The 24,988-nt window shown below is 38.9% G+C and overlaps 2 protein-coding genes across 2 annotated transcripts; both read right to left on the reverse strand.

Annotated features, from left to right (window-relative positions):
* Positions 1-2,083: 2,083 nt before the first annotated feature.
* On the reverse strand, positions 2,084-4,804 carry OTOR (otoraplin). Its single transcript, XM_037521076.2, has 4 exons — positions 4,680-4,804; positions 4,188-4,327; positions 3,159-3,269; positions 2,084-2,295 (listed from the first exon to the last, which is right to left on the reverse strand). The coding sequence occupies exons 1-4, from the start codon at positions 4,789-4,791 to the stop codon at positions 2,272-2,274; spliced, it is 387 nt and encodes a 128-aa protein (XP_037376973.1). The 5' UTR covers positions 4,792-4,804; the 3' UTR covers positions 2,084-2,271.
* A 5,615-nt stretch (positions 4,805-10,419) lies between these two features.
* Positions 10,420-20,119, reverse strand: SNRPB2 (small nuclear ribonucleoprotein polypeptide B2). The gene is made up of 7 exons (XM_037494336.2): positions 20,041-20,119; positions 18,337-18,426; positions 17,512-17,684; positions 13,557-13,697; positions 12,716-12,766; positions 11,261-11,349; positions 10,420-10,810 (listed from the first exon to the last, which is right to left on the reverse strand). The coding sequence occupies exons 2-7, from the start codon at positions 18,398-18,400 to the stop codon at positions 10,651-10,653; spliced, it is 678 nt and encodes a 225-aa protein (XP_037350233.1). The 5' UTR covers positions 18,401-18,426; positions 20,041-20,119; the 3' UTR covers positions 10,420-10,650.
* Positions 20,120-24,988: the final 4,869 nt, after the last annotated feature.

Genomic DNA, 24,988 nt, shown 5'->3' on the forward strand with positions numbered 1-24,988 from the left:
CCACGACCAAAAGGTAAGCGCCGTTTCGTCACATGTCTCTCTGCTCCATGTGCCTCGTCCAGGTCTCCTTCTGGCTCTCCATCCTGCTTCCTTCCTTCCTCAGTCTCCTCTGCAGCTGCTTCTTCTCCCTCCTCAGCTCCCCCCTCCTTGGGGTGGGGCAGGAAACCTGGAACTTCCCCCTTTCCTGGGGACCACCCCATTACATTATGAGAAAGGTGCCTTTTCTGCATTGGAAGGAGAAGAGCATTCTTAGCACCAAAAACTGGTGTTGATGCTGAAATGGGCCTATATAAACGAACCTACTGAAATAAACTTTAACTTCCATTAGTTTCCCCATATATGTCCTAGTCTCTGTCCCGCAATTTACTGCCTTTAGTCCAAGCCCCTTTGTCTTTACACATCCCCACGATTTGTTCTATGGTTAAAAAGTATATAAACATTTGGCCCTAATAGCTTCCTCAAGTCTTCATTCTCCTTTTGAAGTCTCCCATGTATAGGTAAATGCTTTTCTCCTGCCATCCATCTTAGGTCAGTTTAATCCTTAGGTCCGTCACAAAACTTAAGAGAGTAGAAGTAAGTTTTTCCTCTCCATAAAACAACAAGGATCCTGGGGTCTTGTTGAAATGCAGGTTCAGGTTCAGAGGTCTGCAGTGGGCCCCAAGCTTCTGCCTGCTACTCCTTTCCCAGGTGCTAGCCCAGAGATGGCCCTTTGCACTCCAATAGTCTGGCTGGTGTTAAAGTTCCCACAAGTGATTTCATTCTTTTCCTGCAGATAGATCCCCAAAGAGACCCTGGTAAGCTCAGTCCAGGGGTGGTGGTAGCCGCTTGGGGCAAGGAGGGAACTTGCAGCCAGAGGCCCTGTGCATGTGGATGCATGAGGTGCTTTGGGCAGACGAAGGGGGGTGGGAAACAATGGAATTGCTGGGTGTCTAATGGCTGAGAGGGTGTCAGGGGTTGGAGGTGAGAGGGGGCTGGAAAGTGAGAAGCACATAGAAATGTGAGTAGGATAAATATGTCTAGCTAAAATTGTGTTGAGAAAGCTAGACACTGCTTGAAACCTTTTAGGGAATAAAGGTGTGATAGAAACAAAAATAAGTGAACTTAGGGCTTTTGTTTTTTGTTTTTGATATTATTTTATTTAACTGACCTCCATAAGAATTTGGCAAAAACATATTCCCCCAAAGTCATAGTGTGCAAAGCTGAAAAATGACCCTGGGATCCAAGTCCCAACTTGTCCTAAATGTCCTCTTCTTCATCCTTATGGGATGACCAGACCACAGAAAACTGAGGGACAAATGCCTCTCCCAATCCCCCCAAACTTTTCATGCCCCCAAATGAAAAATGTTTTATAAAAAATTTTACTCAGAAATTGTGAACATTTTTTGAGTTTAGCACAAGCATTTTAATTATCTCAAAATACACAGAAACTCTTAACTACATGCAAAGAATTTTTTGAAAAAATTTAGAGGAATAGACATTTATGAGTCCAAATGGCTTCTCCCATCCCCATCAACTTCACATCCCAGAGATGCCATTTGTTAAAAGTAATAACAATCTTAGAATCCTTCTTTTTTTTTTTCTTTTGGCGTATAAGAACTGGGGTATAGGTCAAAGGCATGGGGTGGTGAAAGGATTCACCAGAGACAGAATGGGGTGCAGAATAGGCAATCTACTGAAATACACTGCTAAGGGGAGCAGAGGGTGAAACAGGAGCGGTCTGCTATGCCATATGTGGGCTAGCTCCCTGGCAGGGAATCAAACTCAGGCAGTAGATGTGATAGTGCTGAGACTTAACCCCTAGGCCACCAGGGAGGCCCTAGAATCCTTCTTAATAATACATTATAACAATCCCATTGTCCAGGGAGACAAATAAGCAAAAAACATCATGTCCAAAGATAAGTCCTGTGATCTATGGAGGTGACTTAAAGGGAGTCAAAGAGCTTGGAAGAGCTACTATTTAAAAATAACTACAAATAAACCATCTTGCATATGATCCCCATGTAAGAGAAGATTCTCTAAACTGAAAAGTAATTCTCTGCTTTCAATTGACCCATTTGAGCCAACTTTCATTCAGCCCCAGGTGGTAGGAAGTCAGGTCACCAGAAAATGTGACCTGGTTGAATCTCCTCCTTCATTTGCCACCGCCAGCCTCAAGACCCAGGCCTCCTTTTGAAACAAAAGCTTCATATTAGGAACATGCAGTTTTTGGTTGTTTTCAATTTTTTCTTTGTTTTTGGTGTTTTCTTTCTAGCTGCAGATTTGTCTAATTTCTTACTCGCAGAAGAAGTCAATATCCTGGGGGCGGGGAAAACAATAGAAATGATTAAAATAAGTGGGCAGGAACTGAAAACAGATGTGCTTTTTCTTTATTTAAAATCACACACACACACACAAAAATAAAATAAAATAAAATCACACCTAACCACAGAGAAATTTGAATTTGGAATAAGTTAAGGTTGAATCCCCCAAAGTATGACATAATTACCACTTTAACTCAAAAACTACTTAAAATGATGGTTCCCAAACACGTTTTTAATTATGGTTATTTGACACATTCAAGTTTAAGAAGCCATGACAAGTGGGCACCATTTGTTCAGGCTGGGCAATGTTTTGAAGTTATTCAGCACAACAATTAGCTCCAGGAGAATAGCTTCAAAACAACCACCTTGCAAAGTTACTCAAAGGGGATCTTTATTTTTGTCCTGCATTTATAAGACCTCAGGGCATTGGAAAGAGTATAATTTTTTACATACAAAGAAAGAGTCTATCCACCACAAAATAAAGCATTCAAGGATTTTTCCAGAATGTTTTGATTTTATTAAATAAAAGTGCGTATTCTTCTCCCAGCCCAATAAATAGACTCATTAAATAAATGCAACCACTTATTTATAGTAAGATCCATTAATACTATTTTGGTAACTTTCTTTGTGACATGGACCCTTTCCAAATAATTGGGATTTGAAACAAAAGGACTTCAGTGGAGAAAGCTGCCCAATCTTTCACCATTGATAACAGCTATAAATTCTCTTGCAGAGCTGGCTGTCTCACTGGAAGTGGGGGCTTATCTTGAAGCATCTGAGTTGCATGATGCGTTATCCACCACTAGCTTATATTACCCCGAGATCTGGCACCTAGGTCCACCACACTGAGATGCTCACCGTGGTGGGGACTTCCTTAGTGGCGTCCAGGTACACATGTTGCTCCTCAACCAAGTTCCTGGGGAAATAGCCCACGATTCCCATCTCATCCTCTTGGCGATCACCATAAACCTGAGTGCCCAGAAGTGTAACAGTCAGGGGAGAAATGGCTGCAGTTCTCAACTAGACACCCTTAGGCATCGCATTACATTTAATGAAAATTACTAACTGCCAAAGCCTTGCTTTTCACTCTGGATTCCAGAGGCCCAGAGCCAAATTTGAAGTTCACTAAGAGCAACTAAGTTATCCCACAGAAACTACCTATCTATTTATTCCTTTGTGGCTTAGTCTTATTGGCCTCACTCACTGCTTTAACATTCCTTTGTTTTCTGCCATCTTGTGAGCAGCCTGAAATCATTTTTTTTTGGAAATCATCAATAACTACAGTCAGTAAATTTTGTTTAAAAGTAAATAGACACTTTTATTTAAAGGACTCTTATTTCTCATTATTAAAGTATTTAAATAAATATAAATGTAAGTGAATTTCAGATTTAATTCTTTATCATTAGAGACCCTATCTTCAGGGCTGTAGATGAGGACAGTAAAACAGTCCTGAGTCATCCTTCCCCAAGGCTACTCCTGAATGTTTTAACCATCAAAAGCAGATTCTTTGGAATTAAAGAGGATGCTAGAGTTTCCCTTAAAATATTGAAGCTTAGACTGACTGCCAACACACATGCCTTTTAGTTGGCAAATCCCCTCAAACATTTTTGAATGAGATTCAAACTCTTCAGGATGCTCAAGATCCCATGTGTTTAACTTGCTCTTCTTGCCAAAATATCACATAAACCTACATTTGGTTCTGTTATGAAATTATCTTTGTTGCTTTAAAATGCAATAAAATTAAATACACATTTGTATATACAACCTCTACATTGTTCTTATCAGTTAATTTTAGACATTGAAATGCATTGCGAATAGGTTAAAAAAAAAAGGGAAAGTTTAGAGCAACATGTCAAGATAAACGTTTTTTTAATTATCTGATCTTACACTGCCAGCCCAAAATTCTCCAGCTTCATTTTCTTTTACCAGCTTTGAGTAAACATAGATCTGCTGCCCTTTTTTAATGTTAATGAATCTACAGTCAGAGGCATTGTAATCTTCTTGTGCTCTGGCCAGAGAAATAGTATCTAAAAAAAAAAAACAACATTGAAATGACTACATTTTAGGCAACTGAATTCTACAACAGTAAAAAGGCAAAATATCAGAAAACTAAGGAATCAGAGTGACTAATATCTCACAATTTATAGTTCTTGTTCAATTCAAGAAGAGTAAGATATCCAAAGTATGAAAGCTGCATGCAACAGTCTTAGGAAAGTGGATTCTCCATAGTAAGACACTAACACAAGAGTAGGAGGAATCAATGCTAATCACATATGCATTGGAGAAGATTCACTTGGAAATAGTTAGGCTTATGCTATTAGTGTATATCTTTTCAATTATATCCTAGAAAAATAATGAAAGGCATAAAAATGTCCTTACACACACACTCGTCATCTGCACAGAGCTTCTTGGAAGCAAGTCTGTCCATAAATATTCCATGCACCACATATATAGCCGCGAGTCCTGAGAGGAAAAGTAATAGTCTTGCCATCTTCCTTTTCTGCTGTTTTTGCTGTTGATGCAGTCCTTCAACTAGGAGTGGAGACCAGCTGCAGCGGTTCCTGTCTTTTATGTGAAAGCCAGACATCTGGGTAAATCCCTGAGCCAATGGGAAGGTGTCTATGATACCTCTTCTTTCATAACAGCTACCAGGCTCCAGAGGCCATTTAGCATCTCATTTTCCAAAGAGAGTCAAACTCCATGTCTTTTTTATACATGAATAATATCCAAAATGGTCCATCCTTGTTGAAGCATCTTTAGCTGTGGCTTGTTTATCAGCAGGGTACTGTTGAAAGATCTAAGAGAATTTTAAAACTTTAAAAAAAAATTTTAACTCAACTCTCATATTTCAACCTATGAGCAAAGATGGGCTAACATAAAAAGACTGAAAATATGAGATCTGTATCTTTAATACAAATAATTTTGATTTAAACAAATCCAATCAATAATCATATGGATTTATGTACTAGACAAATGAAAAATACCTAAGTTTACAAAGTATGATAGGAGTCTTGGAAGTAATGTCTCTATTGGGGCGGACATGGATTGTAACACATTAGTTGTCACATATAAATCCTAACAATGGGAAAAGGAAAGATTAGGTATAATGGGAAAAATGGAACAATCTTTTCCCACCTCCTCTATCTGAAATTCACTCTCAAAATGCTCATAGACATTGGACACAGGGAGTAAGGCTAAAGGCTTGTGTTGCTCACACCTTTTCCCTGCTTCCCATTTTCTTTCTCATAAATAGAGGGCCACTTCTAGGAGTCACCAAAGTTGGAGCACTAATACCTGGCCGCATCTTGTCAGCAAATATTTGCTGAGCACTTACTATGCACTAGGTACTGTTCTTGACACTAGAGATACTAGTATATGTACTATAGTGGATATATTACATATAGTACATTATATATAGTAGATAGAGTATGCTCTGCCATGAACTAAAAAGAAACAGGCCCCAATGTTTTACTCTCTATTAGAAAAGACAGCAATGGGTTATTGCTTTTTAGAAAACCCTTGGGGAAGTCATCTCTCTCATCAGCAAGCCACCCCCCATTATTTCTAGAATAGATGCTACTGTCAGGATGTCCTGTCCAACTTGGTTAGTGACAAAGTTTCAGAGCAGAACATTTTCCTCCCTCCCCTAATGTGGTCACCTCATAAAATGAGGGACAGGCATTCAACTTACAAAGTAATTTCTATAAAAATTTTTAATAATCCTACTTTAAAAATGTTTATCCCTTTTCCAAGGTATAAATTAGTAAGGCAAGTATACTTAAAATATAAAATTTGATTGGTGTGTGTGTGTGTGTGTGTGTGTGTATGCATGTGTTCACATGTGAACACATGCACAGTATTTTCAGAGAGAATTTTTTATACAGCTGATTTGGAATTTTGGTTAATTCAGTATCTCCTTCGTAGTTGAGGAAATGGAGGCCCTCCACAGGCTAGAACTACTTTTCCAACCACTCATCTAAAGATTGGGATTGTAATCCAGTGCTTTTTCCATCCATTCTCTGTCAAGCTACAATTGGGATTTCTAATCCTTTATTTCCTGATTCACTTCAAGCACAGGATGAATTGGAAATCACTTTTGATAGCAGAAGGCTAGTGTGTTTTTCCTTCCTATGCTCTAGGGACTTAAGCACTGATTATATTGTCTTGATCCTGATTGGGCAGCTGGTGAAGAGTGTTAGAATTTCAAGCCAGTCTTCAGCACAGGAGAGTTAAAAGACTATTGCCATTTTCAGAGGCACTTTTAAGAAATGAGGATTGCACAAACTCAGATTGGCACACACATTACAAGCCCCCTAAAGTAGAGTGAAATGTTGAATTAAGCTGCATCCAAGCTATCACAACAGGTTAGCAAAGTGACGACAATGCTATCAGCAAAGCAATTGGTCATTTGAAGGTGAAGTGAAGAAGCAATCTCAATTCTTAACGAGTCCTGGGCAGGCGGAGATGTCCTATTGCTTTGCCATGGGCAGAAACAGGAATGAGACCCTTAGAAATCTCTATGTAAAGTTTGCTTATTAGCAATTTAAGCTTGAAATCAGCAAGAAGCTATGTCTGGCAGATCTGCTAGACACTGCTGGGGGTCCAGCGCAGGCTGCCCTGAGCTTGCTTACTTACTCTTCCAATTTTTTTTATATATTCTCTGAGTCTTTAATTCCCAAAAGGCATTTTTCCCCCTTCAGTTTCTAAATTTGCTTCTCGATCTAGAGTTCTTAAAATGGAGACTGTGGGGCCTTCCTGGTGGCGCAAGGGGTTGAGCACAGCACTATGAGGCTATCTGCAGCCTCTGCAACATGAGTTCATTCCCCAGCCAGCCAGGGAGCAGCCCACAAGGCACAGCAGACCTCTTCTGTCTCACCCACTGCTCCCCTCAGCAGTATTACAGTATTACAGTCAGTCTGCCTATTCTGTTCCCCACTCTGTCTCTGGTGAATCTTCTTACCCCATCGCACCTCTGGCCTATACCCCATTCTTGTATGCATAAATAAATACATCTTTTAAAAAATGGAAACTGTGGCTCCCTTTAGAGTCTGAAAATAGGCCTGGGCAAGTGGCTAGGGTAGTAGTAGTCTCCTTGCCATTACCTGTAAGGCCCAGCATTGCTGGCAATCTATGAAGTTACTTATCATTCCCTCATTTATTCTGTTCCTGCTGTATCAGCTGTTCTCTACCTTTTGAAAATGTTAAGCTCATTTCATTTCTACTTACAGCCTCTGAGCTCATTGCCTGGGATGTTACTCTAATGTACACTGGCATTCAGGTCTCTAGCCAAGACGTCTCCACACATCTGTTTAGCAGACCCACTCCCACCAGCCCCCACACCCGATCTCACCATCTCATTATGGTGGCACACTGTCCAACATTTCAGCTACCTGACAGGCTGCTTATACACTTAATGGTAGTGCTGTTAACTGACAATAAGACAAAAACTTCGCCAAGCCGGGACCTTGTCAATCTTGTCCATTGTGCTTTCATCAGCACCCAGAAAAATACCTGTACTCATAAGCAGATATCCACTGAAAAAAACACATTATCCACCTGAAATTGTATGTTTAGGTGTATACTTGTGTATGGACTTTTAATTTCCCCTGGAGAAAGTGTCTTGGTTTGATCAGATTTAAGAGGTCCATAATATCCTCTTCATTAACACTCACTGACTAAATTATTTAAGGCAGAAATTTGGGGGTGTTAGGGACTATTCTGGCATGGTCCCTAGACTAGTAACTTTGGCATCACTGTAGAAATAAAGTATCTTAAATCCACCCACAGACTTGATATACTTGAATCTACATTTTTAACAAGACACACATGCAATTTGTAGAACACTATACTTTAAGTACTGCTCCAGGGCAAATCCAATACAGAAGAATATTTAGATAGACCTTCACATTCATTAGACCTTTGCCGGATACATTTTCAAGGGACAAAATACTTGCTAAATACCCAAACAGAAAATACTTTGTCTTGAGGTTTAAAATAGAAATGTGAGCAAGTTTCCATTTTTATAATATCCTCTATTTGTCAATATACTGCCTTTGAAAAGCACAATTTGAGCTAATTATCTCATCATTAGAACCTACTTCATAAAGGCAAAAATCTACTTTATTGGTTCTTAACCTTCGCGCATATTGGAATCATGCAGGGAGCTTAAAAATATTGATGACTGCTCCAGCCCTGGAGATTGTGCTTAATTGATCTGAGGCATAGATCAAATAATGTTTCCCTGGCGGTTCTAGCATACAGCCAAAATTTAGAATTAAGTATAAGTAGCAACATTTACGCCCTCCAATCGAGCACTCCAGGCAACTCCCACTCCCACAAATGCATGAAAGGTCAATCCTAGTTTGATCAAATTTTCAAAGTGCAGTATGTGACTTTCCCTTTCCCCTTTCACCCTCTTGAAGACTTCTATTCTACAGTTTGCTTACCTACAAGAAATTTTAGCAAATAAATACATACACAAGTTAATGGGATTAGTGGAGAGCATTACAACTAAGAGGAAGGGCTAGAATAAACTCAGCTGTTGGATTGCAAGTAGAGATATTGCTATAAATTATTTGGTAATGTAATTGTATGAATACACACATTTTAGAGGGATAGCTCCACATAAAATTAAGATCATGAAAGGTAAGGATGGGGTGATGAACAGACTAAAGAGACATGACAACTACACATAAAACATGATCCTGGATTGGATTCTTTGGCCATCATTGGTACCTCAGCAAAATTTGAATGAGATTGGATGGTACTATAGGGTTAAGGTAATTTTCTGAATTGGCTGGTCATATTGTAGACATGTAGAGTGGTTTCATACTTAAGAAATATACATTGAAGTAATCAGAAATGCAGTTAATGGCTCAGATACATTTATGGGAGTTCTGTATAATACTTAACTTTTGTATGTTAGAAATTTTATCATACATACAAGATTTCGAAAGTAAATCAGTTGTCACTCTTTCACTTGAAATCTAACAGGTATCCACTTGACTTGTATGCAAATGTTCATAGCCACATTTTTCTGATCCCCAAATTGCAATGAACCCAAATGTGCTGACCCACAAAACAAAGTGAACCTCAAAAATGATTTAGACAGGACAGCTACGTGACAGCAAGCAGATCAATGGTACTTAAGATTGGGGCTAAGAGAAAACTGACTGCAAAGGGCTGCAAAGGGGAGTTCTGAGGTGTTATGGAATACTCTACTTCTTGATGACTCCATGACTCACAATTGTCAAAGTTCATTAAACACTGGAATGGATCAATTTTTAAAATCTTCTAATAGTTCTCTATTTCACATGGAGCATAAGGAAGTCCTTAAAAGGGTCTACACAATCCCCTCCTACTCTCTCCCTCCCTTCCTCCATTTCACTCCTCCCGCACTGATCCACTTCCTCTCAAAGCAGCCAAGGCTGGTCTGTGAAACATTTTCTGTTCTGATGAACAGTTTAAATAAAATGCTAAAGAAAATAAACTTTGGGAATATGTGAACAATGATGTTTTAGAATTACAAAATGGTAGCAAGATCAGGATTGGCAATGTTTTGCAGTCTATTAGTCTAAAAGATATAGATTAAAATCTTTCCCTTGGAGGTATTAAAGAGGTTAGATTTTAACCAAGCAGCTGCTTCTTAGGAACAATTCTGCTTCTAGAGGATGAGCATAAAATGTGAAGTTTAAAGTCCTTTCCCTCAGTTTCCCAGAAAAAGCTAAGGACAGTTAATCTTAAATGGCCTTTATTCAATTAAACATTAATCAAAAAGACTTGTGAAATGCCTACTACCAGCAAAACACTACCCTCTATCCTTCTTATCCTCCAAAACACTACTATTTGAAGGATAAGAAGATCAAATTTAGAACCTGCTCAGGTCTCATTTCCACCTAATATCCAGGATGCCTATTTTTACCATCCATGTGAGCCAACTACTGGCCTGTGATCTAGTTCTTTACTTATGTTAAAATGGTTCAGTGTATCTCAACCACTAGCTGCTCAAAAATAATACTAGAAAAACATTCTATTATAGTTGCATATACCTTAAAATGTGTTCTAGACTAGCATATAACATTTGATAGGAAAGTGGGTCAGCAAAGCATTATGAATGTGTAGAATACAAATAGAAGTTTATTGTACAAAATTCAGGGCTTCATATTTCACAGCTCACTAAGGCTGAAGAAATACTAGTAATGTTTTTAATCCTTCACAAATTTCAATTTCTCTATGCCTCCCCTTCCCCCACCCCAGGTCAACTATTAAAAATAACCTGCTCAAATGATGTTTATGTTATAAACAAACACATAAATAATACCAAGTCCTTTTTAACACAACTATCCCAAAATTATTTCTTGGCATAAGTGATCTTCATGGCATGGGATGGTGTGATCTTAAATCCTTGTAATGCATCCCTGGCAGCTCCAGCTTGTCCATCGTTTTCAAACTCAACAAAAGCAATATCATGCCTCCCAGGTACCAAACGTACTTCCTTGAAACCAGGGAACCTATAAAGAAAAAGAAAAACAATTCACACATACACATCAATATGTAAATGACATCAGATACATAAATGTCTATTTTTATGTTTAAATAGGCAACTTCCAGATACTGATACAGGTAATCCTAGAAAGAATCCTGAGTAGGATGAAAGAACCTAAAACATAACTAATATCATGACAGAACTACAGGAATAATGTAAGCTACTTCCACTTTGATCATTATATCAAAGCTCTGTTTTCTGTTTTACTCACCAAACAGAAATAATTCAAACATTAGGAGTTATTTTGGCTTTTTATTTGCTAAATCTGCAGACTGGCTTATATTCATAACTAATCCTAGACTACACCAATGAACCTGTAAGGATGTTGTATGATACACAAATGGAGTCAATCACAGAGGGAATGTCTGTTCTGTCAGAAGGCGCTCAGAATACATACTTGTTTATGAAAACTTACTGGTTAAACAGCATGGATAACATCATCTCATTAGTCTCTTCTGGTAAATTATTAAGGAATAAAATATAGTTTGGAGGGTAATCAGGGACCTATTAAAAAGAAAAAGGACAAAGTTAGTTTTGTGTAAAAGGTCTTGTAAGTCACTTGGCTCTTACTAACCTAAACTTCCAGGAGCTATATTCCTTTTCATTAAGGCTTATGAAATCATACCACATTGAAAACTAAAGCTAAAAAACGAAGAAATCAGACAAATAAGTATAAATCTAACAGTAACTAATGAAGCAGTTAAATAACTTAATAAAAATTTGGACAATTACAAATATTAACAGTTTTTAAAGTATTTGATTAAGAGAATTTAAACCAATATTTAAGTTTCAGGCATCCAGAGGTGGGTCATAACTGGAGAAGGTAATAATGTGATCCACCCCTCCTCAGCTGGTTCCTCAAGTAGTAACATTCAGATACTCAATTTCTCTGTACCATAGTCTACATTCCAAGCCTAAAAAGTGTGGGACTATTATGATTACCACTTAGAATCAATAGTGACCTTTATAGTGTTTTTTGCAATTAATAAGATACACATAGCATGTAGTAATATACAAGTAAGTAGGCACAAGAACTGTTTCTAGTTATTAAACTACATATACTGACACCTTACCCTAACTTAGGGGGAACACTTTAGGGACTTGTATACAGGAAAAAAACCTCTGCATTTTAGGTGGATTTGATGAAAGAGAAAAGATGAAGTGTATAGAACAACTAGTGGCAACTTAAGGCTTAGAGAATTAAGTGTTTGCATTTGTGAAATGGATTATAATTGTTGAAAGAGTTAAAGAGAAAAGTACATATTATAAGAAAATGCAAATAACTTAAAATCAGAGGAGAAAAACCTCTGGTTCCAATGAAACAATTAGTAGATAATTAACCTTTCTCTTTGAGGCCTTTAGCAAGGAGATCTGGTGAAGAGTTTTAAAAACACCTACATAAGGAGACTTAAATATATCTGTGTTGTGGAATTAAGAGCAAGGGTAAATCTAAAGCAGTATTACTCAAAGAGTATGAGTTCAGAAGAAACAATGTTTTAGCCACCTGGCATCGCTGGCCAGTTTCTGCAAGTCTTTTTTCCATAAAGCTCTGGGAGGACAATCAAGGAAGCAATGTTGGGAAAAGAACGATTTTGCTCCCTGCCTTCCTTCACAGAGTTTAAAATCTCACATTTTGGCTCCTCTTTTCCATTATGGAAAGCAAGGAATAAAGCCAAGGTTTGTTTTTTCCCTCTTAAGGAAGATTAACATGCTTTGAGGAATGAGTTTCTACATTAAAGTGTTATATAATTTAAGATGCTATGTTTACAGATGGAATTATTTTTCAGTTTCTAGAAATATGCAGGTTGTAATTGTTGTTATTGTTTTATAATTTCATTTTACAGTAAGTACCACATGGAAAAAAAATTACCTGAGGATTTGGCGTTGCATTTCCCTGAGTATTAGCTGAATTTAGTGTTCCCTGAACAAAATAGAAAAACAGTTAAAACCACCAACCTCTCCAAAACAAAGCAGATGTTTATAATTACTGTATAAAGGTTATATTAATTTAAACAGATTTTTAAAATTCCATTTATTTTTATTCGAAGAATTTGTATCTTAACTGACTCAAATATTCATGTATTTAATTTTTCAAATATTTTTGAAAGGTTGAGCCCTAAGCTTTAAAGAGTGCTATTATGTCATAAACCTAACCTGCAAGCTTTAAAATTATGGTACAATACATGAGAGAAACTAAGGACCCGATTTTCTAACTTTTTTTTTAAACAATTAGACAAACGTTAAGATTATACTTAGGAAAACTGATTTCTAATTACTTTTCAAACCAAAAGTTAACTACTTTTTGGGTGACAATTCACTTTAATATGGTATTTTAAATTAAATTTAAAATGCCTGAATTGTTCAAAGAAAGCAGCTTTGATTAAAGATAGTATCTACAGTATTATGTGTAGGCAACAGAACTTGAGAAATAAGCCAACTGATTTTGGATAACGATAAAAATGTCATGCAAATTCAAATAAAAGGGTTTGACATAAATCTGCAAAAGACGTATTTTAATTTGTTGCTTCCATATCAATATTGAAATTTTAGAACTCAACTATTCTTAAAAATCTTTCTTTCAAACACACACACACACACACACACACACATACACACACACTGCATGTTTGCCTCAAAGATCACCCTCTGAAGGCAGACATCCCTTATCACATTTTTAACACACAAAAATAAAGAACTTTTGCCCCTCTTACCTGACCAGGCTTTTTGTTTGCAGTTGTTGCAGTCTGTTCTATAGTTTTAGCTTTTTTCTTTTCCTTCTTCTTTTCTTTGTCAGCAAAAGTACCACGCATTTTAGATATTATATCAGAATCTGTCTTTGCATACTGGATTCGCTGTTTTAATTGTTTGAAAACAGGTTACTTTTCATTGTGCTGAAGGCTATTTATACTAGCCATGAATATTTCATATTTCATTATCAAACACATAACAAACTAATTTTAAAGACATCCCTAAGGAATTCTGTCACCAACACTGAATGCCAAATTCAAGTATTAATAAATCATGGCCTACAACTCACAACTTAAACAAAGTTAGATTCAACTGTGTTTAAGAAAAACGACGTATTTTCATCTGGGAAAAAAAAAGACTGAAGTATCCACACCACTGCTTCTTTCCATTTACTAACACAATATAAAGACAACTCTGGTGGAAAGCTGTCTATTCCTTAGCAGGGACTCTCAACAGAACAGACAAATGTGTCCATTAGCTGCAGAATGTATGACAGTGGTGTTGCTGCTTCCAAAATCAAAGTAGTAAAGAATGACTTCCCTTTGAATCTGCGCTATTATTTTAAAAGAAATGACCAATCGTGGCATCTACTTATATATTTAAAATGCTTTGAAAGGATGAAAAAATGGCATCACTGTTAGTACAAGCAGGCCACTCACGTAGTCTTAACTGTCACAGTCAGCAGAAATAGTATGCAGCTGAGACAGCAAGCAAGTGTTGAACATTGAACTAGGACAGAATTTTATAGACTTTAATTGTGAATTCCAATTACCTAGAGAGTTAATCCAAGTGCAGACTCTGATGCAGTAGGTTTGGGTGGGGCCTAAGACTTATGACAAGTACAAAGGGAATGCGGGTTGCACATGCCCCTAGCTGCAAGCCCCTACCTAGCCTATGGAGTATTTCACTGTGGTACAGCTAGACTCAGTACCAATTAACGGTCCTAAATTTTTTGCTATGAGTTAAACATCTAGAGTACACCCATTCGTAAACTGCAACTTCTATTTCAAGGAAACATTTCTTTCCTAGAGTCTAAAAAAACAAAACTACCTCTCTGATCTCATCAAAATATAATAGTCTACAAATTACTATCTAAAAGTGTCTTATGTACTTAGAATTTAACCTCAGTCTGAAGGGAACAACTGACATTTTGAAGTACTGTGGGCCTTAAAAGCAAAGACACTATCAAATCCAAGAGCAATTCTTTCCTTTCTCATTTCAGCCAGAAATGAATACACTGGGGAAACCTCAGAACCAGACACATTCTCTGGCAGCTCTGGGCTGCTCTACGTGTACTTGCTCCTGCCAGCAACTTTTGCACATCCACCATCAAACCAAAAGGAAAAGGCTGACAGCTCTGACTAACTGTGACGTGGCACCGGGGACTCCCTCCCAACTATCTTGGGTCTTCAACTTTCCCTCTGACCTAAATAGACCTTGGGTGACCGTATGACAGTTACTTGTGAAAATCGGACCTCAATCATCACACTTGTCTGGCTGGTTTAAACCAGTAGTTCTCAATCAGTTTACTTTGTCCACCAACTGACAAGCTTGCGCTAGTGACTAGAGATGTTATAAATAAAGGCAGAGGCCAGAATGCTTTAAATGCAATGAACAAGATAGCCCCCCCAAACAAAAAGTTTTTTAGTTCTAAATGTCAAAAATGCCAGAGTTGGAAAACCCCACCCTAGACTATACTGACTATACTGATAAGGAAGAAAAGTCCTCCCACAACTTAGAGAAGGGGAAAGATTTACATTTATGCCAAAGGTTTCAGGACAGAAGCTCTTAGGGTAATGGTTCAACTTTACTGAGGTATTTTTGCCATAAAATTACCAAATGTCCTTGAATCTCACAGGAAAATTTTACTCTTGAGTTTCAAAGTCTAGAAAATTTTTATCATTTCTTGTCTGGCATGTTGGAATTGTATCAGACCAACATCTAAAACCACTTTAAAATAAATACAAAGAGAACTTCTTTCTCTTCCAAGATACTGGAGATTTGGCAGAATCTACTATATTTTTGAGTCAGAAAATTGAGCTCCTAAAATATCTTTAATATGAAGATAGCCTAATGAATTTTTTCCATTGATTTAAAATGATTAGTTGGCAAGGTAAAACTGGGCACAATATAGCAAGAAACTTCCAGCTTTCCTGTATCTGAGTAATAAGGACATGCAAACTTGTCATCTCAAGTCAGCAAACTATTTCCTAAAGGAAGAAACTGTTCTTTTGTATTAACATAATTTGAGACCTAAGTAAAACCCAGTCTTATGCGCCTGCCAATTCAGATCTCATTTATGCTTTTTCTTCACACGAAGAAAGGTAAACTAGTTTCAGGAAATGCCAATTTATCTAAAAATTAGAGTATGTGGGTATTGTTTTCCAGTTTCCGGGGTGGACTGTTCCAAAGAGATGGTGCCCAGTCACAAAGGAAGAGATGGGAAAGGAGAATTGGATAGAGGAAAACTTGCTCCATTAACAGAGGAAAAAATACTCACCCTGAGTTAAATAGTGTGACGCCAAAGCCCTGAAACTACTGACTACGCCAATACTGCCTCTTTCTATAAATGAGGTCTTCCTAGAACTTAGCCACGAGCATTTATTTGCAAACTATCTATGGCTGATTTTCCTGCTATAAATTCCAAATTCTGTAGTTGTGACATAGAGTATCTGGCTTGTAAAGCCTGAAATATTTACTATCTGGCCCTTTACAGAATGTCCTGACTCCTGATTTTGGGAGAACAAAACATTATCGGTGTTAGGAGATTAGCTGCTGCCATTGCTTATATTAACATAATCTAGATTCTTCATTTGTAAAATAAAAAAATTAGGCCAGTGCTGTGCACTATATAGACTATGGGCCAATCCAGCCCATGGCTTGTTTGTGTATGGTCTATGACTTAAGAACTTTTTTTAAAAACAATTCTAAAGGGTTGTTAAACACACCCACCCACATACAAATGAATATGCAACAGAAAACACATGTGGCCCACAAAGTATAAAAAAATTTAGTTATCTGGTCCTTCATAGAGATTTTGCTGACCTCTGAATCAGATTAAAAACAGCCAACCTACGTACACAAAGCTGGTAAAACTAAACACAGGCACAAAGGCAGTTAATGGCAGAACCAGAAGAGGACTCAGCTCAGGCCCTTGGAACTCTCAGCCTACATTCCTATCACATTGCAATTCCAGAAGTAAAGCGCAATGGAATCCACACCCAAAGTACTGTGTACTCACAAGTGGAGAACTCCTTATTTTATACTGTCTCCACCTCGACCCAATGCTTTTACCATCTCTGACTTGTACCTGAGCCTCCTAGTTGAATTCCCTACTACTTTATTTCTGATTCTCCCATAGTCCAGTCTTTACGCAATAGCTAAATGTGACACTCATGTCATTTTGCAAGTTTAATACTTTCCATGTGCCACTACTTCATTTCCATTCATTATTATTCTCTAATAAACCTATGAATTCCAACATACAAATTTTTCCTAGGTCACAGGTTTATCTAACATTTCATAGTTTCTGTTAACATAGTATTTCAAAATGATATAGAAAGAGTAGATATCTTCCTTGACCCATGATTTTTGTAATGTGTTGTTTTACAAGTTCACAGATTTCTTATCAACCTTCTGAGTTATTTTAATGTGTAGTGTAGTTTTTTGAGAAAATTACTTACAATTTCATTATTTTTTAAATATTCTACACCTCGCTGTACTTTGTAGATTGATAATAAATTAGGTGGATTATAAATTCTACTAGCCGTTCTATAAAAATACGTCAATATAAAATAACCCAAACGCACTCTAACACATACTTAAAAACAGAAGCAACAGCCACGGTTTTAAGTGTATATTTATAAATCTACCATACCATTAATGGCAATTAATGCCCAAATAATAAGATGAACTTACCATTGGTTTACCATAAAATGGAAATCCTTGTAACTGTCTCAAAGCATTTGTGGAAGAGCCCAGTTCCTTAAATATAACAAAGGCTTGCCCCCTCATTTTCATTGTCTTTAAAGCCACAATATCTACCACATGACCAAACTGAGAAAACAGGGCATATAGAGATCGCTTCAATTCTGCGCAAAATTAGAGAGAAAATAAGTTATTTGTGAATGAAACAATGACAAAATTCTTCATAAAATAATATTGCATTGAATGCCACCCACACCACTAACAAAGTTACATAGTTTAATATCAAAAATTTCCAACTAACTGAAAGTATTATTTAAAACCATTTTCCTAAGCTAAAACAAATCCAACAGATTTTCAATCCCCACATACTTTTATTGTCTGAAAGTCTTAAAATTTTTATACAAGAAGGAACAAATCATTGTTTCAAATATTGAGAAAGATGACTAAAGGGCAATCTTGAAGCAGTACAATTTTTTTTTTTTAAGATTTAGTTATTTTATACAAAAACCGGGGTACAGGCCAGAGGTGCGGGAGGGTGAGAGGATTCACCAGAGACAGAGTGGGGAACAGAACAGGCAGACTGACGAGATATACTGCTGAGGGGAGCAGTGGGCAAGACAGGAGAGGTCTGCTTAGCCATGTGAGATTCTCGCCGGCTGGCAGGGATCAAACCCGCGCTGCTGAGGCTGCCAACAGCTTCACAGCGCCTCACTCAAGTGCCTGCACCACCAGGGGAGGCCCGAAGTAGTACAATTTTTAAGACAGTGGAAATTAAACACACAATGGTTGCGAACAAATATTTTTAAAAGCACTTACCTTCTTTTTTGATTTTGTCATTCATATTATTGATATAAATTGTATGATTCGGTCTGATATCCATGTTCTGTGTTCAATTGGTCAAATAGTCTAAAAAGACAGAATAGAGTATTATAAACATGGAAAAGTATTTCATATGTAGTGTGTCCTAGGGACACAACTCAAGGTCTATTAACTTTTCAATTTTCTTTCAAACCCAAATGTCAGAAAATATCAGTATGGCAGTAGTCTTTAAAATCTCACCAGCGGTTGCTGGCTTCATTTTAACCAAACCGTTCTCAGGTTCAAAACTTGCAGAAACACCATCTTAGAGCAAGATTTTAATAACATTTTATTCAGTACAATTATTTTTAAACTTATCTTTCACTTGTGACAAGTGATAATGCTTTTCATGTGCCTAATGAAATAGCTTCTTTTTCTAACGAAAACTTAAAACTGAATAACTTGAAGAAAAATGAAAAACTAACAAATGTACACCCTGTAAATCATTTAAAACATCAATGTTTACCAAGCACATTTACTAAGCACTTTCATACCTATTTATTTATGTATTGCCATCACTAGTTAGACTGACTTCGAGATTAACTGCCATTCGCTTGAAAAACTGGTGCTCTGTATTGCATGATTAAGAGCTCAGAATCTAATACTAGCCAGATATGAATTAAAATCCTCCCTATGTTTCTTACTAGCTGCATGAATGAGGGCAAGTTCCTTAATCTCTCAGTTCCACATCACTAAAATGGGGGTGGTAATAGCCCCTATCCAGCAGAAATTAGAACTAAATGAGATAAAGTTGTACCATCTAGTTCCAGCATCGCAGCAAAGCACTTAAAACAACTGTAACTAACGGCTATTACAGGTTAAGGAACTTGTTAAGGCACTAGTAAAGCAACAAGCCTGGGGATTCCGCCCGTATCTTCTGTCTCTTGCGATTTTCTTTCACATCTAGCACACCATTTCATTTTTCAATTGTCTTGAGCCGCAAACTGTGAGCTTGCTTTGAGTGTCTCGCATATTCCTTCATTTCACAAATACGCCTGCTGCAGGTGAACAGTGTAGGATGACTGACAAAGGCAGAGTCTATCGACAGGGACTGTGCTTGTGTAAGTAACAGGTAAGGTGCTCAGACCTGCAACCCCCTCAACTGGAACCTGGAGGGCTGCAGTCGCGAAGGTGACAACGAGAGGGAAGTGATGGGTCAAACTGAAGGCGAAGAAATCAGAGAGGAGACCCCTGTAATATCGCAGGTAAGGTCTTCTGGTGGCCTGGATTACTGCGGGGGCACCCGGGCGATTATTCCCCAATTCAAAAAAGAAACTGGAGAACACAAGGAGCTGGAAACATCCGGTACAAGCGGAGAGACATTAGTTATCTACCCGTCACTTAATAAGCTTGTGAACCTCCCGCCTCAGAGACACAGGCGCTTTCGCCCAAGGAACCTGCCCGAAACCCAAAGATGCGGCCACACGATCCACCGCCAGAAATACAGACACGCTCCAGCGCTGCGGGCCTTGCTCGCCACCTCGCTGGGGCCCATCCTCCCCTCACCGCTTCGTGCAGCCTCGCGCGAACCCGCCGCTAAACGAGAGCGGGTCCCAACATCCCGCCTCGTCCACTCGCGGCTCCCACAGTGGAGGATTTCGGCGGAGAGGCCACCACCGCCTGGAGAACAGAAAGAGAGAGGTAAAATGTGTCCCAACTCACCTGAAGTCAACGCCTAGTCCCGTTAAGAATGAAAGCCGGAAACGGAACCAGGCACCGGAAGTAAAGCCCAGGAGCCTCAATCGAGTGCCGACAAGTCAAGAAGTCGAATACGGAGTTGATCGATGCTCCGCGGTTTCAATAGCTGCGCTGGGACTCTCTCTGCGCTTGCGCACACCTGGCGGCGCGGGAAAGGAAAGAGCTCAGTGGAACCACGTGGCGTTGAACTAGACTGTTGGGGGCCTTGGAGTGGTTCCTTTCCCCACCACGGGTCTGGGTGGTAAGGACCATCTTTCCTTATCATATCATATGTGTGATATATATGGGGATTTTTATTTTAAAGGATTATATAATATTTCACAGGTGTACTCCCCCTGTCCCTTAAACCCCATCCCCCCACCCCTCCCTCCCCCCTATCCTCACCCCCCCCCGCCGCCCCCCCCGCCCCCCGCCGCCCCCCCCCCGCCCCCGACACACACTCTGGCCCTTCTCTGGCCTTTGTTGGCTTCCAGGTTTAACATCACCTTTAGGACAACCAGTACCTTCCTCTAGTCCTGAATTCTGAGGGAACTGAACTCTCTTCCAGCTTTCTACTGGTGAATTGGATTCCCAGAGCATCTCAGTATGTGGCCCCAAAGCAAAGTGGAATTGAAAGCTCTGGTTCGCTCACCTGATAAGCCAAGCACATTGGAATAATGACTGATGTTGGTTTAGAGAGTTGTTGGGGGTCCTTGTGTTACCTCTGAGAAGTTTCAACAGACTTCCCCTTTAGCACTCGTGGGGAGTTTTCCCATGAGGCAGACTTTTGGTTATATCCAAAAGGCAGTTTTTTCTATAAAGACAGGAAAAGAGAACACGCTTGCATAGACACAAGTGGTCAGAAAGACTCAGGTTTGTTAAAAGACATGCCTGCATAGACGTAGGTGGGCAGTCTTGGGAGGAGAGCTCCATCCTTGGAAGGTGTAGGTTTAAGAAAGAGATGCCTGCATGGAAACAGGCAGGCAGAAGAGCTGCCCCTAGCCAGGGTAGAAATTGTACTGATACAGAAGAAGAAATTGTTCTTCTTTTGGGGAGGACTTCATTCCTTTGTGGAATGGTTAATATATTGTTAAATTAATTACTTCTAGCGTGTGGTTAGGTTGATTTTTAAGGGGCTGTGATTCTCTAAAATGGTCCTTAATCCCCATATCTCCACCTCTAGTCTGCATCTTCAGATAATTCCTATAGCAGTCTGATACTCACTGCAGCAGTAAGTGCCTAAGGGTTTTTCATTTCTATAGCTGTTTTAATGACTGTGTTAATCATTGCTACCCCCGCTTCCAATTTCTGGTCTTGTGTTGCCTTCATCCTGAATTTTCTGTGTAATGGGGAAGAACTGGGGTGTAGGCAGGAGGTACAGGGGTGAAAGAATTCACCAAAGACAGAGTGGGGAACAGAAAAAGTAGGTATTTTTGAAATACACTGCTAAAAGAGAAGAAACTGGTGAGACTGGAGAGTTCTAATATCGAAAGTGAAGGCTCTGAGGTGCTATTTATATTCCAGGCATCATTGATTGGTTAGAGTGACTAGTCTTGGGTGTGTCCTGACTAATTATATAGATCATTACTTTAATGGCCCAGTTCCCCTGTAAGTCCTATCCACTCCTTTTATCCATTCAAGCCTCCCAAACTTGCTTGCTTGCCAAAGGAGGGCTTATTTTTTAAATTTAGTAATGATACTACAACCTTCTATTCTTAGCCTCCATTAGTAGTCAAACATCAATAAGATCATGTCTAAATTCACTCAAAAAAATATTAGTTCCTGGCCAAGTCCACTTTCTCTCCCCAGAAAATGCCTAGACTGTTCTTTGGTAAAACAATTTTTGCCAAACTGAATAGCAATTCAAAAAGCACACTCAGTCATTCATCATCCATGTATTCAGCTGGAATGTGAAAGAGTTTTTAGGAGCCAAAGGGAATCTAATCATGTATTTGCCTCTTAATCTTTCCAAGTCTCACTTTCCTCATCTGTAAACTAGGGTTGTTTTTGGGTATGTTGGGTTTGGAGAGTGGGGTCCTTGGGTTAGCTCTGGAGAAAGTTTCACTGGAGCTCCCCCTTCAGTGGCATGCGGCAAATTTCCCAGAGGTGTTTCTCCATGAGACAGAGACTTTAGTTATATCCAAAAGGGCAGATTTATTATAAAATAAAGAGAGGGAAGGGTGAAGCATGCTTGCACAGACATAAGCGGGCAGAAAGAGCTGCCCCTGAAAGGGACAGGTTTGCTAAAAGAGGCCTGCAGCATAGTCACAGGCGGGGCAGCCTTGGGAGCAGAGCTGCCCCTGCTGAGGTTGGCCCGTGAAGTGAAGCACCAGTGTGGTCACAGGTCACAGTTGGGCAGGAAGGCTGCTGCCCTGCAAAGGGAGAGAGTTGGCAGTGAGAAGCTCCTGCATAGGCACTGATGGGTGGAAGGGTCACTGCTCCTACTCAACAAAGGAAAAGGTTAGTGAAAAGAAGCACCTGTATTGGCACAGGTGGGCAGAAGGCCTGCTATGCCAAGTGTATTCATCTTCTCTTTGGGAGGGTCTCATTTCTTTGTGGAGTGGTTAATTTTTGTTGATTTTGAATAACTGTTTAAAATCTGAAAAAGACCAGAGATTCTACAGTGGCCTTTGATATCCATAACCTCACCATGCCCAAGCTCACAATGCATATTGCCTTCTTCTGGAATTGTAACAGTATTCTCCCCATGGAAGGCAGTGGTTCCAGGTTCCCTGGCCCACCTAGGGAAGGATGGAGCTGGGCAGTGAGGGGAAGCTAGAAAGGACTTGGGAGAAAAGGCTAGAAGGAAGGAGAGGAGAGGAGGAGAAGATTCTGAGGAGGCACATGCAACAGAGGCATGTGAAGAAGAAGCTGAGCTTGCCTCTCGACCTTGGACTTGTACCAGGGACTTGAGGGACATGGAAGGAGACACTTGAAAGAGACAGATGTTGGTGAGAGACCCCCGGGAAGGCTGACAATGGCAGTCTTTATCTTGACTTGTGTTTTGATTTTGGTCTTTTCTTTCCCAGACTTGCCTTGTCCCTTTGCTTCTTTCCTATGCATCCCCACCAGAAGGTGCCTTAGACTTGTGGCAAGCTTTCAGGCCTCAGCGGTCCTGCTTTGGGCCAACCCTGTTTGGCTGGGCATTTACCCATGAGGGGATGGGTAACTTTGGGTGTTTAATTGGGAACTATTTTAACTATTCTTTCTCTTTTCTGTATTGCATGCTAATTCTATTAAAGCTCTATTCTATTAAAGTTCTTATGCACTAAGAGTATATTGTCTTCATGCAGCGAATGGCAGTACCATTTAGAATGTGTAGGTTTGGGGGCCCTGGAATGATTTTTGTTGTATCCACAGACAGTAACATCTAAAGTTTGGTCACATGGACTGTTGAACAACCATCACTCCCTTATAAGCAAATTTACCTCTTGAGTGTCAGATCAGGAACCAGGTGTCAAAAATTCATGTTTTAAAAAATAACAGAAGTACAAATGGGTTTTCTTGGGATTCTGCCCGGTCCAGTTTCTCATATTTCAGTTTGACTGCATGATTGAATTTCCTGTGAGACAGATATTTTTATGGAGCTATACCCAGAGGCAGTGCTGTAACACCCAAGTCAAGCTTCATGTATCTACCAATGATGGAACTGGCTTATATTAGGAATAGCAGAAAAACTACTTTGAACAGTTGGAAATAAAACTGTGTTAAGACATTTAAGTAATAAGGATGATAAATGAGGCATCTCTTAGTGACTCTGAATACACAAATTTTCCTACCTTATCTGCACATGTTTTATGTTTCTCATTAAATGGTTTCAGTTATTTGGCTGAAGTAGTTTTAAGAGAGGGCCTTGTTTAAAGGTGCAGCATCATAAAACTGTGGTGTATAAATTTTGGTTTATTTATGTTAAATAGAACCACAAAACCTACTGCGATTTATATCTTCTTTCTCTCCCCAGGTGGTGATTACATTAAGAAATTTATGTAGAGTGGAATTATTTTCACAATAAGCATTAAACAAATCTCAGCATTATTGTTGAGCTCCAAATCAGGCTTCCCTTCTCCTAGCTGGTTGGGATTATGTTGACTGAAACTTCCTAAACAGCATCCCTGCAGTTCAGGGAGGAAATCACTTTATGTGATTATTTTCTCACTTCTGTCTTTTTTTTTTTTTCTTTCTAGACAAATTCTTGTTTTAGGGAAGGAAAAAAATACATCAGAAGATTATCACCACTAATCTGTATTGCTGTGTTAATGTTAATAAATAGATATCATTCACATACATGAGAATAATACCAACTCTACAAAGTAGACAGAGTTCTGTCTACTAGAAATAGATTATGAAATAGTTATGAAAAAAATACACATTCCATTCCATTCAGCAGCAGTAGCTAACCCAAAGAAGTGTGAGGGAAAACCTGAACTTCTTTCTGTTAAAATTGTGATGTGATAAGTGTAGGTTTTGCTGAGAAGGATGTCATGTGTTCATCCCCTTAAGTCCACTAAAATAACATGACTGCCATTTCTTTCCAGACTGGGGTGGGGGGTGAAGATACCATTGCCAGGGGACCCAGTTAATAAGTAAAATATTATGCATATAAAATTACTGAGTACAGTAGTTTTGTTATTCCTAAATATCAATGCTGCGAATAGTTTATCTGAAGCTCTATGACATATGAAAATCCAAATGTAAAAGAGGAAGCTTCTTTCCTTAATGTTGAGTTTCAGTTATGTAATTTCAAACATGATAACTATATTATAACTATATTCTTGATTTCCTGGGCAAACCCCAGATATGCTAATCCAGTGCTTCTCAAATATTGCTGTGCACATAGATCACCTATGTGGTAGAGATGGTACAGGGCCTGTGAATCTGATTCACTGCAAGCCTCTGTTGAAGGCGCTAAGCATTTCTTACTTTAAGAATACTA

The sequence above is a fragment of the Talpa occidentalis genome, unplaced genomic scaffold, assembly GCF_014898055.3.
Source record: "Talpa occidentalis isolate TD23 unplaced genomic scaffold, MPIMG_talOcc4v2.1 talOcc4.10, whole genome shotgun sequence".
Taxonomy (NCBI): Eukaryota; Metazoa; Chordata; class Mammalia; order Eulipotyphla; family Talpidae; genus Talpa; species Talpa occidentalis.